Here is a 22,886-nt window from a genome sequence, read left to right on the forward strand (position 1 = left end):
CAGCCTTGGCCAAACTATTCAAGGCATCAGCCTTATACTGTGACCTGGTATAGCCCTCATGGAGGAGTCTTCACCTGTAATACATATGGAAGGTTTAGAGGAATTATAATAGTTTTGAAGATGTGCCATGGATGCAGATTAACCACTGATGTGCAAGAATGTAGATAAACTTTTGATGGCACACTAAGACTGCAAATAGACATAACACATCTACATATTGTACCAGATACATTTTTTTATCACAACTTGTGTGTGTGTGTGTGTGTGTGTGTGTGTGTGTGTGTGTGTGTGTGTGTGAGAGAGAGAGAGAGATGTGATGGCCTGATGTGTGATAGATGAAACATCTGATGATCTGAAGTAGGAGATTCATTTGTCAGCAACCTGTGGGTATGGATATGATCCTCATAGCCCCATTCATGGTTCTAGATTTCTTACCTTTTTTTTTTAATGATGCCCAGTAGTTCCACGGAAACTCCGATCTCTCTTTCTTATCAATTATTATCTAGCCATTACTAGCCATTACTTCAGCCAAACTTCATTTGAACTTTTCTGGTTTCCATAGCCCTTTCCATCCATCCATGGACTGGTGGCCTCTCATCCGGGACTTTGTCCCGGATGTTCTTATCTTGTCCCTATCTCACCTTCCTTCTTGTTGGTTGGGTTCAGAGTCAATCCTTGGCTCTGACTCAACTGCATTCTAAAGCTTGAGAACTTCCACTGGCTCAAGGCTAGACCCTATCCCAACATGCCTAGCGAGAGTTATCCAGAACTCATTTGCCGCTTGAAGCTTCAGGATTGCTGACGACTGGCTCAGGCTAAGTTGAATTATTTTCTTTGTAATTTCTCATAAAAATTACCTTTTGATAGCACAGTTTTTTTCATATAGCTTAGTAGAATCTGTTGTGGGTCTATCCCTCTCTCTATCGCTTGTTTACTTGCAGTTTGTTGTTGAGGCCATCATTTTCCTTTTCTTTCAGGCCTACCATCTCCCTTTCTATCTTATGAATCCATTTGAGCTAGAGGATTCGTTCTACCCTTCAGCCTGTTTTAGTCAGAGGGCTCTCCCTTATTCCTTTCTTCTAGGAGCTAGCCGTTTTACTTAGAAACTCTCCTCCTTCCATTTCTTTCCCCTTAAAAAAACAAAAACAAAACTTTTTGCTGTTTTTTGTCTGGTGTATCCCTATATTTTCTATTTTACTATCTTGTTGTGATCCTGTTGTGTTTTGTGGTAAATATGTCCAAAGAAGTTGCTAAAGAATCCAAGCCTTCTGGATTCAAGAAATGTGATTCCCGCACCCAAAAGATGTCTCTTACTGATGGTCATACCAGCTGCGTCTATTGTTTGGGCGCTGTTTACCTGCAGGACTCTTGTTCCATTTGTTATGGTTTTAGCTCTAGAGTCCTGCAGGAGTGCAAGAACAAGCTTATTCTGAGAGGATTGTTGAAAGGGCCATTTGAGGTGTCTAAGGAAGGGACTCAGGCAAGAAAATCAGACAAACCCCCAAATTGAAATCTTCATCGGCTCCGGTCTCAGAACCATTGAAGGGCAAAGACAAACCGTCTAGTTCATTGGAGCTAATACCTATCGGGTCTGACAAGGCTTTATCACATTCAATTCCATAAGTATCTTCGGAACTGTCTAGGAGCTATAAAAGGTCTAGGTCCCCCTCTTGGAACCAGTGCATTCCATGCCACAGACTCCGCTTCTCCAGTCTGTGGCAGGCAGTCACCAATTGTCCACCCATTCCTCTTGATCATCCTGCAGCCTTTCGGATGATGATGATGTGGAGAGGGTGGTGAAGAGGCTTCTCAGGACACCAGCCTTGGCAAAGATTTTATCGAGCCCAGCCCATATGGAAGTGGAGCCAACCATCCAACCTAACCTGTCATCGATTCCTCCTTCGACTCACCCAAGCTCAGAGCTGGAGCACATGGAGGTCATTGTGGTGGAACCGTTGGATCCAAAGACCACTGGGTCTCTCGGATCTGACATCTGCTCTGATCCCTTCGATACCACCTTTTCTTGAGGGATCGGGGGGCCAATGCTCCCTTGTCAGCTCTGGGGGGAGAGCGAGATCGAACCCTTGTTGGATCCTACTCTCCCACTCGGAGCGTCGGTACAGGTGAGTTCGGCACCTACATCGGCCTCTGAGCCATCACTCTCAGTTTGGAGGAGATCTCCGGCCTCTTCAGAGTCAGAGACCTTATCGGGCTGGGATCGTGGTACCTTCAAGGTGATGAGGAGTGTGCTGTCCCCTCAGACTGCTCCACCCTTGGCTCTAGCTCCTCCTTACCCGTCCGGGCCAGTGTCTACCTCCAAACTACCCCTTCTCCCCAAGTGTAGGGAACCAATGCCCCAGGACACCCTTTTGGGTGCCGCTCCTCTTCCGATATCTCTCCAGAGCACCCCCGGAGGAGGTCCCTTGGAAGAGGGCTTGCAAGAGTAAGCAGTTGGACTCCCCTGAGTCCTTGACATCGGACACGGACTTGGAGGACTCAGAAGGGTCCCCACGGTCACCCTCTGAGGATGTCTCTTTTTCAGACATCCCTGAAATCCTTAAGTAGAGGGGTGGCTGGAAATCCCTTTACCCTTCTGAAGACGGGTACCTGGACGCTTTCAGTTCCCGACCCTCCACCTCTTGGGTGTCTCCGCCTAGGGGTAGTAAGTCAAAAGACGTGAAGCTCTCCAGAATTGATGTTACCAGTCCCATGGAGGCCCAATAAGTTTATCACTGCACTGGATGACAAAACTTTCCTAACTAAGGCCATGCCAGTTGATGCTATGGTGGTTGCGGCAGCCACAAAGAAAGAATTAGCAGAAACCTCTTCTTCTGTCCATCCGCTGAACAAGGAGTCCTGCATGATGGACAGATATAGAAATCATGTCTTTTCTTCAGCAGCCTTTACCCTTAGGTCACTGAATTATTTATCCTATTTCACCTGTCTCCAGCGGGATCCCCTGAAAGTGCTAGGAGATACCCTACAGGATCCTACAGCTGCAGGAGCTACAGATAGAACTGCTTCTCAGCTTGCGACCTTATCTTCTGTAGTTAACTCCTCCATGCAGCTTATTTCCTATGCAGCTCATGGAGTGAGCAGGGCATCAGGCATAGGAGTCGCCCTATGGAGACATTCCTGGATACGGCTTTGTCAGTTTACAGAGCCCTTCAAGTCCTCCTTTACCAACACCCCTTTTGATGGCTGGTCATTGTTTGGGCCCAAGGTAGAAGAGACTCTTACCAGGTGCGAGCAGGATGGCAAGACTCTCATTGCCATGGTAGTACGTTTTTCCGTGCCTACTAGACCTTCTCCCAAAGGTCAAAAAGGTGGAAAATATGGTTCCGGAAATCCTAGGGAGCTTTGATGACGCATGTGGTGATTTTTCCCCCAAGGGCAGAGGGGGGAATAATAATGGGAGACACCACCCTTGTGGCAGAGGGGGTCCACAGAGTCAGGGAAACAGAGATACATTCTCTGGTAGGCCCTTCCAGCACTTCTGAAAGGAGGCCCGCCTGTCCACCTCTGGAGGCAGTCGGGGGCAGATTGTCACTGTACCCAGAAACCTGGCGAAGTATCACAAAAGACACATGGGTACAGTCGGTATTATCCAGGGATACAGTATTCCTTTCTCCATACCACCTCTCCCCAGAAAACAAAAATCCATCCCAGATGTGCCACCCAATCTAAGGGAACAAGCAACTCTAGAAGCTCAAAGGTTGCAAAAAAAAAAAAACAAGTTATCCAAGAAGTCCCCACAAACCAAATCGGATCCAGAACTTGCTCAAGGTTCTTTTTAGTACCAAAGAAAACAGGGGACTGGGAGGCCCATTCTGGATCTCAGCAGGCTCAACAAGTCTGTCAAGAAGACAAAGTTCCGGATGGTGACACTGCAGTTTATACTTCCCTTTCTGGGAAAGTACAATTGGATGTGCTCCATTGATCTCCAGGATGCATACTACCATATCAAGATGGACAGGCGATCCAGGAGATTTCTACACTTCCGGCTGGAAGCCAGTCACTACCAGTTCAGAGCTCTGCCCTTTGGCCTCACCACATCCCCTAGGGTGTTCACCAAATGCATGGCAGTAGTCATGGCTCATCTGAGGTGTCTAGGATTCCGGGTGTTTCCATATCTAGACAACTCGCTTCTTACCGCCACCACCGAGCATCGACTAACCGAGGCAGGGGACACCACAATCCACCTCTGCTTACAGCTAGGCATCACTATAAACTATGAAAAGTCTGCCTTGTTGCCCTGTCAATATATTACATTTATAGGGGCAGATTTAGATACCAAAGACATAATAGAAAAATTGCCTCAGGAGAGTTTGTCGACCATTCGACACCAGGTAACAATCTTAATCGAGAGGAAGAAGACTCAAGCGAGATTTGTTCTCAAAGTCCTGGGCTCAATGGTGGCAGCAATAACACTAGTTCCCTTGGCGCGCTTTCACATGAGACTATTACAGTGGCTTCTATTTGCTCAATGGTCCATGCAAGATCTACCCATGCCACATGAAATTCTCATCATGGAGACCTGCAAGAAGGACCTAAAATGGTGGCTTTAGTCCACGCAGCTGATGATAGGCAGACCATTCATCCTTCCCCAACCAGTGGCCACAGTGACCACAGACACTTCCCAGATAGGATGGGGGGGGCATTATCTAGGACAAGCTGTTCATGGGACTTAGCAACAACACAAGTACCACTTGCACATCAACGTCCTAGAGATAAGAGCATGCTTCTGGCATTGTAAGCACTATGGAACTCTCTAACCATGGGGATGATTGCAGTTCAGACGGACAACATGTCTGTAGTGTGGTACATCAACAAGCAAGGCAGAACCAGCTCCTACCCCTTGTGTTAAGAGGATCTAAGAGTATGGCAGTGGGCAATGTCTTCCCAATGCTTTCTGATTGCAATGCACATTCCAGGGAAATCCAGCATGATAGCGGGCAGGCTAAGCAGGGCTATCCTTATGCCTCATGAGTGGTCCCTGAAGCAGGATATTGCAAATCAGATTTTTCACAAGTGCGGCCAGCCTTACTGTGACCTTTTTGCCACCTCCATCAATACCAAATGCAGCAGCTACTTCGCCCTAGGCCCCCCACTGGGGCAGTCACCCAGGGATGCACTTGTTCACTATTGACCCCCGGAACTTCTGTATGCCTTTCCCCCATTCCCTCTAATACCCAAGGTTCTTCAGAAAGCAAAATTGTTGGGTTGCAAACTAATACTCATTGCCCCTTACTGGCCTCATCAAATCTGGCTCCGGTTACTATGGCCCCATCTTCAGGAGTAGCCTTGGATCCTAGACCCAGTTTCAGATCTACTAGTGCATCAGTTGGTCATGCTACATCCTTCCTTACAGACCCTCAAGCTGACAGCTTGGTTGCTTCACTTCCTGTCTTAGCCAGGCTTCCTGACATCTCCTCTGCAGTACAACATATTTTAATTTTCTCTCACAAATCCTCAACAAGAAAACTTTATACTAGCAAATGGAAGCGGTTCTCTTGTTGGGCAGCCAAAAATAGTAGTGATCCTTTTACTGCACCTATTTCAAAGATCCTCAAATTTCTCGCTGAAACCTTTAACCAAGGTGCAGCAGCAGCAACTATCTGAGTTCAGCTGGCTGCTATTTCCAACTTGCATGTGGGAGAAATGGGTTCCAACGTTATGTCCCACAGGCTATGCAAAGCTTTTCTAAAAGGTACTATCATCTTGAGACTGCCAATAAAAGATCCACCCACTCCTTGGGATCTAAATTTAGTCCTAGCTGCCTTGATTCTTCCTCCGTTCAAGCTGGCTAATACTTGTTGTCTAAAATTCTTGACTTGGAAAACTATTTTCTTGACTGCCATTACCTCAGCTAGGAGGGTATCAGAATTACAAGCTCTATCAATTCATCCCCCTTATTTAATTTTTCACAAAGATAGGGTTTCTGTCAAAACCAACCCCTCCTTCCTACCAAAAGTTTGCTCAGAATCCAATCTGAATCAATCAATAGAACTACCTGTATTCTTCACGGTTCATGGCAACAAGGCATAGTATAAACTCCACCAACTGGATGTTCATAGACAGTTATTTACTTGCACAGGACACAGGAATTCAGAAAATCTAACCAATTGTTTGTATCCTTTGCAAAAAACAGAAAGGGAACTTCAGTCTCAGAAGTAACTTTATCAAAATGGCTTTCAGACACCATAACTTACATCTATAACTCACAGAACAAACAGCTGCCAGGAAAAATTCAAGGACACTCAACTAGGGCCTTGTCTACCTCTACTGCATTTCAACCCAGACTGCCTTTAGACTCAATTTGTGCAGCAGCTACGTGGGTTAACCCCCATACTTTCATCACTCATTACAAAGTGGATGTGGCCTCCCAGAAAAGGGCATCCTTTGGTTCCACGGTCCTGAAGAGTCTATTCCATTGAGCCACCCAAGAAGAAGGTGCTGGGGACGCAGTCCCAACCAACAAGAAGGAAGGTGAGATGGGGACAACATAACATAAAGAAGTTATGTACTCACCATAACGTTCCATGTTTGTTGTCTTTGATCTCGCCTTCCTTCTTGCATCCTATCCTCCTTCCCCCTCCTGGATGATCGAGAGGAATTATCCATCTTTTGGCTATATAGGCCTTGATTGCCTTCCTGCCTTATGAGTTGGGCAGACTAAGAGTCCTTCTACTACTGAACTGGTGTGTTATATGTATATATATATATATATATATATATATATATATATATATATATATATATGTATAGGTTATAGAAATGTTTATCTATATTTGCATATCATAGTCTAGTGTTTTGGGTTATCTCAAACGAGATCTGGGTAAATCTCACTAGGGATGTTGGGATAGGGTCTAGCCTCGAGCCAGTGGAAGCTCTTGAGCTTTAGAATGCGGCCTCGGCTCCAAACCCAACCAACAAGATGGAAGGTGAGATCAGGGACAAATAACATGGAACGTTATGGTGAGCACATAACTTCTTTTACTGCTGGTTTGAATGTGCTTAAGGTCAAGTAGTTCAGTCATGAAGTCATAACACTCTCTACTTAATTTTATTGACAAATTAATATCTTTGGTAGTTTTGAAGTAGTTTCTTCATATAATTATGAGGATTGTATTATCTATTTTTCTTTTTATCTGTTATATTTTTGATTAATTTTGTGTTTTAGTTTAACATTCAGTAGCTTATAAAGTTTCTGATTGGAGGGTTGCAGTTTGGTTTTAATTTAAAGTTTATTAGTTTAATCTTTTTTAATTAATGTAAGGGAAGGCTTGCTCTGTAGGGTCTATATTAAATCAGTGAACGCTTAAAAATACGAACGCTGATTTATTGATCCCATGTAAGAGAAAGCTTGCAATCCCAAACACTTGGAACAGCAATTTTTTTCCCAGGGAAAAAAAATCGCTATTCCACAAAAATAAATAAATAAATAAATAAATAAAAATAAAAACTTAAAAACATTACATAAAGTGTAGGGCTTCACCCCCTACACCCCCACACCCCCCTACTTAAATATACCAACTCGGAGATCACACTACAGTGAGGAAAACGGCAAAGTAATGGAGGCGGCCAAGCAAATTCTTTCCCAGGGAAAGAAATCACTTATATGCTGTGTCGCTATTTTGCTGTTTTGTGTTTTCAAGTTCTATCAAGACACATTCGAAGGATTGCATCTTCGATTATATATATATTTTTGTTGTATGTAGTGCATGTAGTTTCATTTGTTAGTTTTCTTAAGTGATGCTAAGGTACAGCTAGACTAGAGGCTTTGATGAATCTGAGAGATGACAAAATGTATGGAGTGGTGACAAACAACCTGATGATGCACATAGAGTATTGATAATAAAACATGTACACTGTATACTGTCTTTACAATAACTGTGTGTGTGTGTGTGTGTGTGTGTGTGTGTGTGTGTGTGTGTGTGTGTGTGTGTGTGTATGCGTATGTGTGTATACATGTGTTTTTTGCTGCAGGCTAAGTAAAGACACAAATACATTGATAATGCTGTTACTATAAAATGTAATTACTTAGCCTATAACACTAGTAAAGATGAATAAATAAACTGCATGATCATGGGTATAACAAAAATAAAAAGTAATAAACTGCATAGTCATGAATATAAAAAGTAAAAAAAATCCATGTAGTTTCTGCATTTGGATTGGTAGGTTTTATGTTCATGTGATGCTGGGAGACTGCTTTTGGTTCAACCTTCCTTCATCTGAAGTCTTCAAGCACAATGTGAGTGTAAAACTCATAAATCAGAATAAGTGTTTAAAACTTGTTATATGCAACATTATGGCCTGGTCAAGGATAATTGTAAACAAGTTATTATTACCTCACACTGTTTGTACTGTGATCCTCTACTTTTATTAAATGTCTGCATGTAGACTTGGTTACATGGTTCCTCTTGCAAATGGCCTGACTTTGATCTATTTAACATGCGGTATAACCTGTGCTCTTATGCTAGCAATGAAAACAAACAGCATGAAAAGTGATGCATATTAAGTCGCACACAAAAATACTGTCACATGGAGCAAACTGTATAATTGTTTCTAGTTCATGAAAAGTAACTATTGAAATTTGTTTCTATCTTGCTTCTACAGCAAGTGCAGTAGTGATCCTTTTGTTCTAAACTAATTTATACTTTCCATTTGACAAACATTTTCTGGGGTTCATTGTCAAAGTTTCTAAATAAATGGTGGTGATATAGATGTTCAAGTTACATAAAATACAAATAGCAATTCAGTGTTCTTTTTACAGTCTTATGAAATGTAAAATTATTTGTTTTCTACATTTTAATGAGTCTTTATGTTTATATATATTTCTGAACCTTTTTAAGGAATAAAAATTAATGTTTACACATTAGCTATCACACTAAAAGAGGGACAGACATTTTGCCTATCAGTGTTAGCACATGGCTTCTTTTTACATTGTTGTCTTGCAAATGAGAGCTGTTGACTTATTAACTTAAGACTAGTCAATGAAACAGAAGTAAAATCTTTTTTAAACAATTTAGCTAACATAGATATTGGTGCAATCCTAAAATATTTTGCTTGTTCAGATGCATTGCAGTTTTGTTTGTATCACCTAAAATTAATTTTGAAGACTGATAAATTTAATGTCTTCTTAGTATTAATATATATTTTACATTTAACATTTATTTTACATACAGTTTTGCTATATAGTTTTGCTATATGCTCTCATGAGAATACAGTTTACAGTTTTACCCAAAAGAACAAATATCAGGATTTTTTGTTTGGGTTTGCTTTATAGTGTGCCTAAAGTGTGATATGCAGGAGAGACTTCTTAGCCCAGCATTGCTTCCTGGTACAGCTGACATCACGGTGAAGACTGAGAACATTAAAGATTTCCATATCTCTAGCAAGGTTACAGCTGCTTCATCTGTACCTCAGTACAAACTCAGAGTTATTAGGTCAGTGATTCTGATTTTTAAATATATGCTTTTTTCTATGCAAATAAAAACAAATTTTGTGATGCTTGAGTAATATTGTGTGATATTAAATAAAATCATTTTATAAGGTGTCCAAATTTTGCACCTTTATTGATTGCCAGAACTCAGGAAACATTTTATCTTATTGCTAACATATTTATGCAGCAAAATCATTGGAATCTTTGAGCATCAGAACTTGATCTTCCATCCCAAATATGTTTTCACTAGTAAACAAAGCCTTCATCTGGATACAAAACATAAACTTACTTACAACAAAAACAGATTGTCTCAGTTAAATGTTAATTTTGTGTTCTTTATGCTGTCATTATATGCACAAACAAAATAGAAACTTACATGTTGTTCACATTTTATAGCTGTTTAAATGGTTGCTATAACCCCAACTGTATCAGAAAATTTCTTAGTCCCTGACAGATGGCTATTATACAGCAGTGCACTTTAAAGAGATTCATTGTACTTGGTTTGTTGGCTCACCATTTTTCGGATAAACCATAGTCTATCAAAGTATATTTTGTCTTTCCTTAGTGGAATAGTTAGTTGTTAAGTATGTGCATGTCCACTAGTGAATAAAAGAACTGCTCACAGCTATAACTGCATTGCAAGAACTGCTCACAGCAATTTAATGGTGCTACCACTGCCCAGCTACCAGCAAGGCTGAGAAACAACCTCAGCCTAACATACAGATCTACACATACACATGCATGCACACACATACAATGATGTATGCACTTGCTTACAACTGAATGTTCTGCTAAGGAAAGAGAAAAGTACTTTGCTAAACTGCGGTGTAACAAAAATCTTTTATACTTTTGTATAGTGGCAGAAGCTACTTTTCATTCACCTAGGAACAACTCACAAGAGATGCAATTACATTAGGAACCTAGAGTCCATGCTCTCTCCCTCACAAACTAGTATATCTGGCACTGAGAAGGCTGTCAACACAATCACTACATTTCAAACACCACTCACACCTATACAACACACACCCACATATGTGGAGGTCCTCAACAGAAACATACCCAAACAAAGTAGACCTCCGAGGCAGAAACACACGTGATCTCCACAGCCCTCCACACCACATACCACGCATAGTTCACACACCTGTGTCTCACAACCACTAAGGCTTAACCATAAACCCAACATATAAGTCATAGGAGACTCCATTGTGAGACACACAGATGTGCCTCTCACCAGGCTAGATAAGGAGAAAGTCACAGTTAGTTGTCTGTCAGAGGCCAGAATCTGCCATATCACACATGCACTCAAGTCTCTCAGGTACTGTTATGACTCTGTCATAGTGCATGTTGGTGTGAATGACTTCAGACATACCTCCCTGGACTATATGAAGAGAGACATGATTGAACTCACTGTATATGTGTCCCAGGCAGGTATGTCCCTAGCCTTAAGCAGCATTCTACCATCACCCAGAATGATGCCTCAATGCAAACAGAAAATGATTGACTTTAACAATTGGCTTAGTTTCTGGTGACATTCCAGGGGGATCCAGTACCTGGCAGCCTGGGAAGATATGATTGACAGACCATGATGCTTTGCCAGAGATGGCCTGCATCTGTCTCACTTGGGCTTCAGGCTTCTGGCAAAGGCACTTGTCTCTCCCATAGTGCCTTTTTTAGAAAAAGTGATAAGGTTAAAACTACCAACATAAATACTTCAACAAACCCCAAATTAAAGGTCATGCTGCTAAACGTTAGGAGTCTAAACATGAAACTGCACTCATTGCAAGCATTCTTAACCATGGAGAATGCTGACATCTGCGCAGTCACAGAAACCTGGTTCAAACCTGCGGAGAGCACCCTAGCCATACCTGGTTACTCATCCTAACATACATTCAGACCCCAAACAGTGAGTAGTAAAGCCAAAGAAGGTGGAGTTTCAATATATATTGAAGACATACACACCTCCAGGCTGGACAAACAGTATGAAGCTCAAGAGACACTCTAGGTGCAGTTAACCACTGACAAGACCGCTACACAAATCATAGCTAGCTACTGGCCCCCAAATCTGACCCAAGATGCCCAAACTGCCTATCTATACCCCTTTGAACCTATCAAGATTCAACCCTTTACCCTGATCCTGGGTGACTTTACCTACCCAAACATAGACTGGAAGAACTACTCATGACATAACACAAATGCCCAGAGATTCCTCGATTTTGTCAATGCAAATGCTTTGGAACAGCTAGTCGATACTCCCACAAGAGGTGATAATATCTTGGACTTGGTATTAACCACCATGAGTAATCACTGCAGTATCCCTCCAGTATCATCCTCCCTTGTAAGATCCGACCATAAAGTGGTTATGTTTGAAGTCACCATCTCCCCCCCCCCCAGCTAGATTGAAACAAAAAACTTCTCCAAAGCTGATTACAGCCTCCTGAGGGATGGTATAAACAGCTTCACAGCCCCCTCACCCTCTCTAGGAACTGGCACCAGTATCCAAAACTATACCAAATTACTATACGAACATTTATATAGATACATGGAATCAGGAAGTCATCCTCCGCAAGGAAGAGTAAACCTGTCTGGTGGACATCTGCAGTAAATAAACTCTATAACAAAAGAAAAAAATTGCTGTCCAGGGCCAAGAAGGAGCAGGTGTCCAATTGGAAGCAATCTCTCCAAAGCCTAAAGAAGAAAATAAGAGTACTAATGAAATCCTCCAAAATAAACTTCGAGTCCAGATTGGCCACATCTACTAGAGACAATCATAAGGCCTTCTCCACATATGTCCATAATCTCAAAGGTAGTACTCAGATCTGTTCAGAACCGGTGATCAAGGATACCACATATACAAATGTCGTAGATATAGCAAACTTGCTGGCTGACAGATTCAGAGAAAATTTCACCCTTCTGTCCCCCCATCAATAAATCAGGACATTCCCAGTACCTGCCCCCTTCCCCTTATATCTAGGGATCAGGTCATCATTGCTCTCTCAAAAGGCAAAAAATACTACCTCCATGGGACCCAATAACATCCCTGGCTGCATAGGTTCATAGGTTGGTACTAGGCTATCATCCCTAGGGCCTATACAAGCCTAGCCATAACAATTCCCTGGCTATTTCTTCCCACAATATTTACTTCCCTAGACCCCTGTCTAGCAGGGCGACTAACGTCATTCCTGGGTGAATTTCCTATCTCCCATCCAATCGTCAAGGTTCATTTTGAAGAGGGCCAAAGTGGCGCTCTGCTTGACATGTATGGGCAGTCTATTCCAGAGTCTGGAGAGTCTCTGGGTCTAATGAGGGATGAGTACAATGAGACAATGACCCATGCATCCTACATGAACTCAGCCAGAAACTTGATGCACCATTAGGCACCCTGTTCAACCAAAGCCTGAGTACCAGTTTGTCCCAGCTGAGTGGAGGACAGCCACTGTCATCCCTTTACACAAAGGTGGAGCATCCACCAATCTGGGAAATTATAGACCCATCAGCCTAACTACCCTGATCTGCAAGGCCATGGAACGGATTATCATGGACCTCATTAACAAGGACATTGGAAAACTCCAAACACTCAATCCCACACAGTTTAGCTTCATCAAGGGGAGGTCATGTCTGTTAAATCTAGTTGACTTTTTTGAGACAGTCACCAAAGCCATGGACGAGTGGAAGACAGTGCACACTGCCTACCTTGACCTGGCCAAAGCCTTCAACACTATTCCCCACTCGGGCATAATAGATAAACTCTCTCAACTAGGCATCAATCTGTATGTTACCAGATGGGTAGCTAACTGGTTCACTGATGGAACCCACCTAGTCAAAATAGGGGAAGCCACCTCAAGCAGTAGACCCGTATCAAGTGGCATACCCCAGGGTTCGGTCTTGGGGCCTCTGTTATTTGGGTTATACTTTTCTGAGGTGCAGGCCAAAACCAGTGGGCTATGGCTGACCAAGTTTGCAGATGACTGCAAGCTGGCAGCTGTCATCAATTCCCCTAGTGACGTGGACATCCTCCAAGAGGGTCTCACCCAAACAAATGACTGGTGCCAGAAACATGGCCTCAAGCTGAGTACAAAAAAATGCATCATCATCCCCTTTGGGAAGAGTTATGTCCCCACAAATTATCACATTAATAACAACGTCCTAAGCATGCAGTCAGTCGTGAGAGATTTGGGCATCCAGATTGATAGCAACCTGACTTTTGACCATTATGTTGCGTCCATCGTACGTAAATATTTCTACATGGCCCACCTCATAAGTAAGTATCTCATCCAGGGCCAAGGAGGTCATAACATCCCTGTATTCTTCCCTTATAAAGCCTATTATTGAGTACAATGCCCCATTTGGCATGTACCTTGCAAAGCACATACAGTAGCTGGAGAGACCACAGAGGTTCCTCTCCAGGAGAATCCAGGGCCTCAAAAATCTACCATACACAGATAGGCTAAAAGCCCGATCCTCTACTCTCTTTCATACAGACTCCTCAGAGTTGACCTCTGTCTGGCATACAAGGCAATCTCAGACCCCACCTTGATGGGACTGCTGCATATCCACAAGTCAAGCTCCACTTGAGTAACCCACACACATGGCCTCAACCAGGTCTGTAACATCAATAGGACTTGTTTGCGGGACAGATTTGTGTCCCAGAGACTCCCTCATATATGGAATAGACTCCCTCTACATGTCAAGCAGAGTACCTCTTTACCTCTTTTTAAGTGCAACCTGGATAACTGGATGGGAAATAGAAAACACATTCTTGGGATTCCACCCATGTCCCTGCTGGACAGGGACATTGGGTGCTGATTTGTCTATGCATGGGCTAAACTCTTGGCTAGGCTTATAAGGGCCTCACGGCCAATAGCCTAGTAACTTCCTATGATCCTATGATCACATAGCAAAGTTGGGATTTACCCATTAAAACTGTTATTTATCCACTCTGACTTCACCTTTATGGGCATACCACATTATGCATGAGTAAAGCTATCCATGGCAAAGTAGTGGTATTAGCATAATCTTTGATGGTAAATGACTTATTTTAGTCCTTCCTTCCTTCCTTCAGTCTTTCTACTTGCTTTATGGTTCAGATTTTATAGCCATTATTTGATGTTACATGTGCTTTCATTTGTACTTGTATTTATAATTGTTCAGTGCATAGATAATGCACTTTAGTAAATATTGATTGAATTATTCTCAGTTTACCCAGAAGAAAGTTGTCAGAAACTGATTCTGGCAGTGGAACTCACCAGAATCTTTGGATTATGTTTTACAAGGAAAGAGTTCCATTGTATATATTGAAACTAAGCAAATGTATAGTTCAAAAGAAACAAAAATAGGGGAAGACAAGCAAGTGTAAGCTATATCATAGAAATAAAAAGCTGAGAAACATAATTACTTAGTTGATAGCAGATGGAAACTATCCATATCAAGTTCTGAACCATATAGAAGCTTGTAAATGTGACACGTATACAGTCAATATCAGGAAAAAATGAATACAGGCATGGATATGTCCAAACACATGTATCTACAATCTCTTTCCTTGTGATACACATGCAGTTGCAGGCATACAAACACACACTTAACAAAACTTCTGATATGTTAGTAAATTGAATAATATAAAGCAAAGCAAGTGGGTCTCAAATTCAAATGACTTAAGGTCCGCATGAGGTTAAGAAGGGAAACTGGCAACTGAAAAAGAAAATAATAATAACGACATTATTGCCTGCTTTTTCTGTTACACATTCTTACACTCACACTGACATGATCACTAGTTGCAGTTTCAATAACCTACTGACTTACCACTGCTTGTGGTTACTAAAAGATGTGTTCAGCTCCTCCACCAAACATCCCCTTAACGGGAAGTAACAGAGGCTGTGACAGCTACATTGCTAGCGGTCTCTTTTTTGTGGTGAATGTTGTTACACTCTCATACATCACTGCAGTCAACTGTCCAGGGCCCTTTAATTTCAGATTAAGTCACTGTCATTTTAATTAGTCTGTTCTGTACACCGGTTTTAACTTTGCTTATTGCTGATGCATTTTTTTTAAATTATAACATTATTGTTGTTGCTGTTGTTGTCTTTCAGCTTTTCCCGGTTAGGAGTCGCCACAGTGGAACTCCGGTCCGCTAATGATTGGTAGTAGATTTTCACGAACGCCAAGGTGCCAGCTCGACATTTAACCTTCAACAGTTGCAGCTTCCATTTAATGCATGTCTTTCAAACGGCCACCCAACCGCGGGGAGCACATGGAGACATTATTGTAATGACTGGAAATTACATTTAGCAAGAATGGGGCTGAAAACACCCAAGTTGAAAGACTGAACAAAGCAGCATGTCAGAACAATAGAAAATTTCAGCTGCTGGTTTTGCATCGCAGATGCAATATTCATGATCAGTGCCTCATTGTTTCCTACCATACACCTGATGAAATGAAAAATAAATAATTAAATAATAACAGAACAACCTGTCAAGCTGCTGGTTTATCTTTCTGTAACATATAGACAGAAGATAGGGATTGTAATTCCCCTGCCCAAAAAGTGGACTGTGTAGAAGTCAACTTTTATGCATGGTAATGCATTACAAATATACAGGAGTCCCATTGCCAAGCTAGGAGATCATTGACTTAAATGTCGTCAATGACAGCAGGAGTCAGGCAGCACTTCTTCATCCTCAGACTTCCGTTTCTGTATATGCTACTTATTGACTGGATATGCTTCCAGATATCTGACTTTGATACAAAAAATATAATGGCCATGTATTTAACCATGCAGCTGTCAAGAACATAAACAAGTACAGGCTACAGCTTGAAGCTATAATAGCCATAACAATAGGTACAAAACAAAGAAAAGATTCCATTACATATCAGCAGTACAAATGTGACAACACTTATCTCAATATTTCCACTCACTGCATAGCAGTGCAGATGTGGCGGGGCCGTGAACAGCACAACTTTGGAGTTGGACTCCCCAAAAAAATAACGAGGGCGTACATTTGCGGGTCTTTTTTGTTTTGTATATTTACATCATCATAAACTGTCCAGGCCTGTTTCCAGGGCCCTTTAATTTTAATTAGTCCTGTATTTTTTTCTTTCTTTTAAGTTTTAATCTCCCCTTCATTCTTGCTATTTCAGGTCTGTTTGGTTTTTCATTTGGTTTGCCAGAACTCCTTTCCGCTAAGGAATAATTTTAGAAAGGGCGGCCACCTCGACCTTTTCCTTCAAAAAGGGGGCCCTTTGCCATGGTAAGCGGGAAATAAAAAAAAAGGTAGTTAGGTTTATTCCTTTTAAATTAGGGGGCTGAAGTTAAAGCCCCCAAACCCTTTTTTCAAACTTTAAAATTTTAGTCTTTTTTTAGCAGGCCTATTCCCCATGGTTTTTCCCCCCTTTTTTTTAAATTTAATTTTGGGTTGGGGGGAAATTTTTTTAATTCGGGACAAGAAGGCGGTTTTACTTCGAATTGCCCAGGTGTAAAATTCCCAAAAGGGCAAACCCCTTTTTTTTGTTTAAATTCAGGATCCTGGTTTTAGATTTTTTTACCAAAGCCCCAAAGGAAAGGGGGAAAACTCATCCCCCGAGGTTTCTTAAGCCAAAAGGTTTTTCCCCCAAATTATCAAAAACCTTTAACCAAATTAAGGCCATTTTTAACCTCCCTTTTCCCCCGGGACCGGTCACTTTAAAAGGGGGGTTTCCAAAGGGATCTTACTCGTTTGTGGCCCTACCAAACTTTACCCATCAGCGGAATTGGGGCCCTTGGGCAAGGGATTGGCCAAGGCTTGCCCAAAAATCGGTTTTTCTTTAAGATTTTACTTTGGGGGTCTCCTTTTTCGAGAGCCTTCAACCTCTTAATTACTTTTCCATTTTAAAGGGGGTTACAGGCTTTGAAGTCTCAGGCACGGGCCCAAAATCCCCCAAACCCCCGTTCAAAGCTTGGTATCCCCAATTTGCCCTTTTTTGACCCCAAAGTGAGCGATTCTCCCACCTGGGAGGCGAGGGAAAATTCCTGGTGCTCCTTTGATTTTTTTCCTGGAAACCCTCCCTTTCCAATTTCCCTGAGGGCTAGTGGATGGAACCCTTTGACGCTCTCCCTCGGCTGGTTGTCTCACATGCCCACCTTTCTTTTTGGAGCCCATTCCTTTTTTCCCAATTGGCCCCTGGGAAAGAGTTTTGGGGTGAGGATGCGGTCGAGCCTGGTCACCCTTTAGTCCCCTTTAGTGTCGAGCCCCCGTTTCCAAAAGGGGACCATCCCCAGGTTTCCCATAATTTTCCCCCTTTTGGGTTTTCCCCTGACCTCGGGGAACCCCTCAGGCTTTAAGACAACCAATTTCCCGAGTCTCTAACCTGAACCACTAAATCGGGGTTCCCAGGCCCCTCTGGATGTTTTCAAAATCTTGAGCTCTCAACGGGGGAATTGGTTTCCATTGTGGTATCTATACCTACTTTATCCCGCCCTCCCCCTTCCGGGGTTTTTCCCCTTGCCCAGGCATTATTTTTTAACCCAATTCTGTGGAACCTGTCCCCAGAAGACCATCCAAATTCATTATGGCCCCTTCAGACAAACAGTTTCTTTCCAAGGGTGTTCCGGTGGATGCTATGGTGGTGGCGGCTGCCACTAAGAAGGAATTGGCGGATCCTTCAGTACCTGTCCATCCTCCTAATAAGGACTCTAGGACCATGGACAGGTATGGAAAGCGGATGTTTTCTTCAGCGACCTTTGCTATGCATTCGCTGAATTATCTTTGTCACTTCACCAGGCTTCAACGAGATGTTCTCAAGGAACTGGGAGAAGTAGTCCAGGATCCTTCTGCTGCTGGGGCTCAGGAAAAGATTGCCTCGCAGCTTGCTATCCTGAATTCCATATCTAACTCCTCCATGCGGCTCATATCCTATGCGGCCGATGGAGCGAGCAGGGCCGCAGGCACAGGAGTTGCTCTTAGACGCCAAGCCTGGATGCAGCTTTGTAATTTTGTGGACCCCTTTAAGGCGTCCTTCACTAATACCCCCTTTGATGGTTCGGCTTTGTTCGGACCTCAGGTGAAGGATACCTTGACCAAGTGTGAGCAGGATGGTAAAACTCTTTCTGCCGTTGGAGTCCAGTTTTCCACTCTTCTAGACCATACCCCAAGGGTCAGAAGGGGGGGAAGATGTGGTTCCGTAAAGCCCAAGGAGCTACGGACACACGTGGTCAGTTTACCCCAGAGGCAGAGGGGTAACAATAATAGACGCCGCCCTAGAGGCAGGGGGTCCTCAGAACCAGGGCAACAGGGAGTCTCTTCCTGAGAAGCCCTTTCAGCATCCCTGAGGTGTTGCCCGACTGTCCACCCTTGGAGGCAGTCGGGGAAGGATTCGCTGTACCCAGTAGCCTGGCAATCCCTATCTCAAGAGATGTGGGTACAGTCGATTATATCCGAGGGTTACAAAATCCCCTTCGAAAGGTTTCCCGTACCTCTTCAATCCCTTCCAGACATCTCACCCGGTCAAAGGGATTTGGCAGAACAGGAGGTTTCAAAGCTCCTAGATAAAAGAGCCGTCCAGACTGTGCCAGCAGACCACGTAGGATCCGGCGTCTACTCCAGATTCTTTTTGGTCCCCAAAAGGACGGGAGATTGGAGACCAATATTAGACCTGAGCAATCTGAACAGATTTGTCAAGAAGGCAAGATTCGGATGGTCACGCTTCAGTCCATTCTGCCCTTTCTGGGCAAGGACAACTGGATGTGCTCTATAGACCTTCAGGATGCGTACTATCACATAAAGATTCACAGGCGCTCCAGAAGGTTTCTCCGCCGGCTAGGGACCAGTCATTACCAATTCAGAGCCCTGCCCTTTGGCCTCACTTCAGCCCCCAGAGTGTTTACCAAATGCATGGCAGTGGTCACAGCTCATCTGAGACGTCGAGGATTCCAGGTGTTCCCTATTTGGATGACTGGCTCCTCTCCGCCACCACCAAGTGTCAGCTTCTTCAGTCCAGAGACTACACTCTACAGCTTTGCAGGAGTTTGGGAATTTCAGTAAACTTCGAAAAATCTTCTCTGCTGCCTTGCCAATCTATCACCTTTATAGGCAGAATTAAACACCGTCAAAATGTTAGCCAGACTAACAGATCAAAATTCTGGACATCCAAAAATTTGTTCGGCTTCTTTTTGCAAAGCAACAAGATCAAAGCCAGATTTATACTGAAGGTTCTAGGTCTTATGGCTGCGGCCATTGTTCTTCTACCACTGGCTCGCTTCCACATGCGTCTTCTGCAGTGGATGCTATTCACGCAGTGGTCGTACCACAGTCTCCCGATGAGGCACGAAATCTTGGTAACACAGTCGTGCGAGCTCATCTGAACTGGTGGATATCTTCCCTCTTCTTCATCTGGGCCGACCCTTTATTCCCCCTCCTCCAGTTGCCACAGTCACTACGGATGCCTCTCTGATCGGGTGGGGGGGCATTATCAGGGCAGGATGGTCCACAGGGACGTGGCAACCCATAGAATACCATCTGCACATAAATGTCCTGGAGACGAGAGCAGTGCTTTTAACGTTGCAAGCCCTCAACGACTTTCTTCCCACAGGGACTATTGCAGTACAGACGGACAACATGTCCGTAGTCTGGTACATCAACAAGCAGGGCGGGACCAGGTCCTATCCGTTATGTCGAGAAGCTCTCAGACTTTGGCAGTGGGCGATCTCTTCTCAGCGGTTTCTGATAGCAACGCACATCCCCGGCAGGTCCAACCTATTAGCGGACAGGCTGAGCAGATCCATTCTGATGCCTCACGAGTGGTCTCTCAATCAATCTGTAGTGGATCAGATTTTTCTGAAGTGGGGCACTCCTTGTTGCGATCTTTTTGCTACTCCTCAAAACAACAAGTGCCCCGATTTCTTCACTCTCTTTCCCCTTCCAGGCCAACCTCTGAGAGACTCTCTAACCCAGGATTGGCCCCGGGTCTTCTATACGCTTTTCCTTTTCCTTTGATTCCACAAGTCATTCAGAAAGCCACCGCTTTGAGAGCCAAGTTGATCCTCATTGCCCCATATTGGCCTCGACAAATTTGGTTTCCGTCTCTGCATCGTCACCTTCTGGTGCAGCCCTGGCATCTGGACCCAGTTCTGGATCTATTGATCCACCAATCGGGTCAGCAGCACCGGGCCATTCATTCTCTCAACCTCACTGCTTGGTTGCTCCACTTCCTTCCCTAGCCAGGCTACCGATGATTTCGGACTCAGTCAGAGACATTTTAGTCTCTTCCTTGAAGTCGTCCACTAGGACTGTTTATGCTAGCAAGTGGCGACGTTTTTTCTATTTGGGTAATTCCAGAAATATTGACCCCTTTACTGCTCCTGTACACTCGGTTTTAGATTTCCTGGCGGAGGTTTTTCATTCAGGATCCTCGTCATCTACAGTCAAAGTACAACTGGCTGCTATTTCTAAGTATCATGTTGGCCTGCATGACAATAACATTATGTCTCATAGGTTATGCAAGGCCTTTCTGAGAGGAGTTTTCCTCCTAAAACCACCTATAAAGCATCCTCCTCCGCAATGGGATCTAAACTTAATGTTGGCATCCTTGATACTACCTCCATTCGAACCATCTGCTTCATGTTCTTTGAAGTTATTGACCTGGAAAACTATATTTTTACTGGCTGTCACTTCTGCAAGAAGGGTTTCGAGATTCAAGCTCTCTGCATCCGTTCCCCTTATTTGGTTTTTCATAAGGACAGGGTATCATTAAGAACTAACCCTTCCTTTCTTCCCAAAGTTGTATCTCAAACCAACATTAACCAATCTATAGATCTACCAGTCTTTTTCCCAAACTATTCCGACAGAGCTGAACAGAAACTGCATTTTTTGGATGTCCATCGTCAGCTCAGGTACTATTTGCATAGAACTAAACAATTCAGAAAATCGGACCAATTATTTGTCTCCTATGCAGAAAACAGGATAGGTCTTCCAGTATCTAAAGTGACCTTATCCAGATGGTTGACTTCCACTATTTCCTATGTGTACTCTCTCAGGGCCAAACAGCTATCTTCTAAGCCAAAAGCACACTCAACCAGGAGTCTATCCACTTCTGCAGCTTTTCAGGATAGACTACCCATTGATACCATTTGTGCAGCAGCTACTTGGGCCACACCTCATACCTTTGTCTCTCATTACAAGTTGGACTTGGCCTCTAGAGATAGGGCCAGTTTTGGTTCCACAGTTCTCAAGAGTCTGTTCCATTGAGCCACCCAGGATACAGGTGCTAGGGGCGGTCCCATCCAGCAAGAATGAAGCGAGATTGACAACTTAACATTTAGAAGTTATGTACCTACCATAACGTTCCATGTTAGTTGTCTTCTCTCGCCTTCTTTCTTGCGTCCCTCCCTCCTTTCCCCTGGCCTGGACAGATCTTGGAGAGTTCCTATTAGATTGTTTCCTCCGGTACGTTGTTAGGAGGATTTCTTTTAGGAACCATTGTTCCTATTTTCTGTTAGGATAGTCTTTAGCAAGGTTAGTTAGCTGCCAAACGAGATCTGAGGTAGTTCCGCCTTGCATCATGGGATATAGGGTTGCCTCGAGCTGGTAAAAGGAGTTCTCGAGCTAAAGCAAGTGCCGAGTCGGAGCCGAGGATCGGCTCCGAACCCATCCAGCAAGAAAGAAGGCGAGAGAAGACAACTAACATGGAACGTTATGGTAGGTACATAACTTCTAATTATTGCTGATGCATTTTTTTAAATTATAACATTATTGTTGTTGTTGTTGTTGTTGTTGTTGTTGTCTTTCAGCTTTTTCCGGTTAGGAGTCGCCACAGTGGAACTCCGATCCGCTAATGATTGGCAGTAGATTTTCATGAACGCCAAGGTGCCAGCTTGACGTTTAACCTTCAACAAAGGCACGCCCATTTACGCATGTCTTTCGAACGGCCACCCAACCGCGGGGAGGACATAGAGACATTATTGTAATGACTGGAAATTACATTTAGCAAGAATGGGGCTGAAAACTCCCAAGTTGAAAGACTGAACAAAGCAGCATGTCAGAACAATAGAAAATTTCAGCTGCTAGTTTTGCATGGCAGATGCAATATTGATGATCAGTGCCTCATTGTTTCCTACCAGACACCTGATGAAATGAAAAACAAATAATTAAATAATAACAGAACAAACTGTCAAGCTGCTGGTTTATCTTTCTGTAACATATAGACAGAAGAAGGGTGTAATTCCCCTGCCCAAAAAAGTGGACTGTGTAGAAGTCAACTTTTTATGCATGGTAATTACAAATATACAGGAGTCCTGCCAAGCTAGGGAGATCATTGACTTAAATGTCAAATGACAGCAGGAGTCAGGCACTTTCATCCTCAGACTGCTCTGTATATGCTACTTATTGACTGGATATGCTTCAAATATCTGACTTTGATACAAAAAAAATATAATGGCCATGTATTTAACCATGCAGCTGTCAAGAACATAAACAAGTAC

General features: G+C 43.3%; 1 protein-coding gene across 1 annotated transcript in view; it reads left to right on the forward strand.

Annotated features, from left to right (window-relative positions):
- Positions 1-22,886, forward strand: part of LOC122795687 (meiosis 1 associated protein) — a 1,351,776-nt gene that overhangs the window by 804,622 nt on the left and 524,268 nt on the right. The window contains exon 6 of the mRNA XM_044063982.1: positions 9,290-9,449. Coding sequence (XP_043919917.1) covers positions 9,290-9,449 — 160 coding nt within the window. The remainder of the gene's footprint in view (positions 1-9,289; positions 9,450-22,886) is intronic.

The sequence above is a fragment of the Protopterus annectens genome, chromosome 2.part2 (genome assembly GCF_019279795.1).
Source record: "Protopterus annectens isolate FY-2018-M chromosome 2.part2, PAN1.0, whole genome shotgun sequence".
NCBI lineage: Eukaryota > Metazoa > Chordata > Ceratodontiformes > Protopteridae > Protopterus > Protopterus annectens.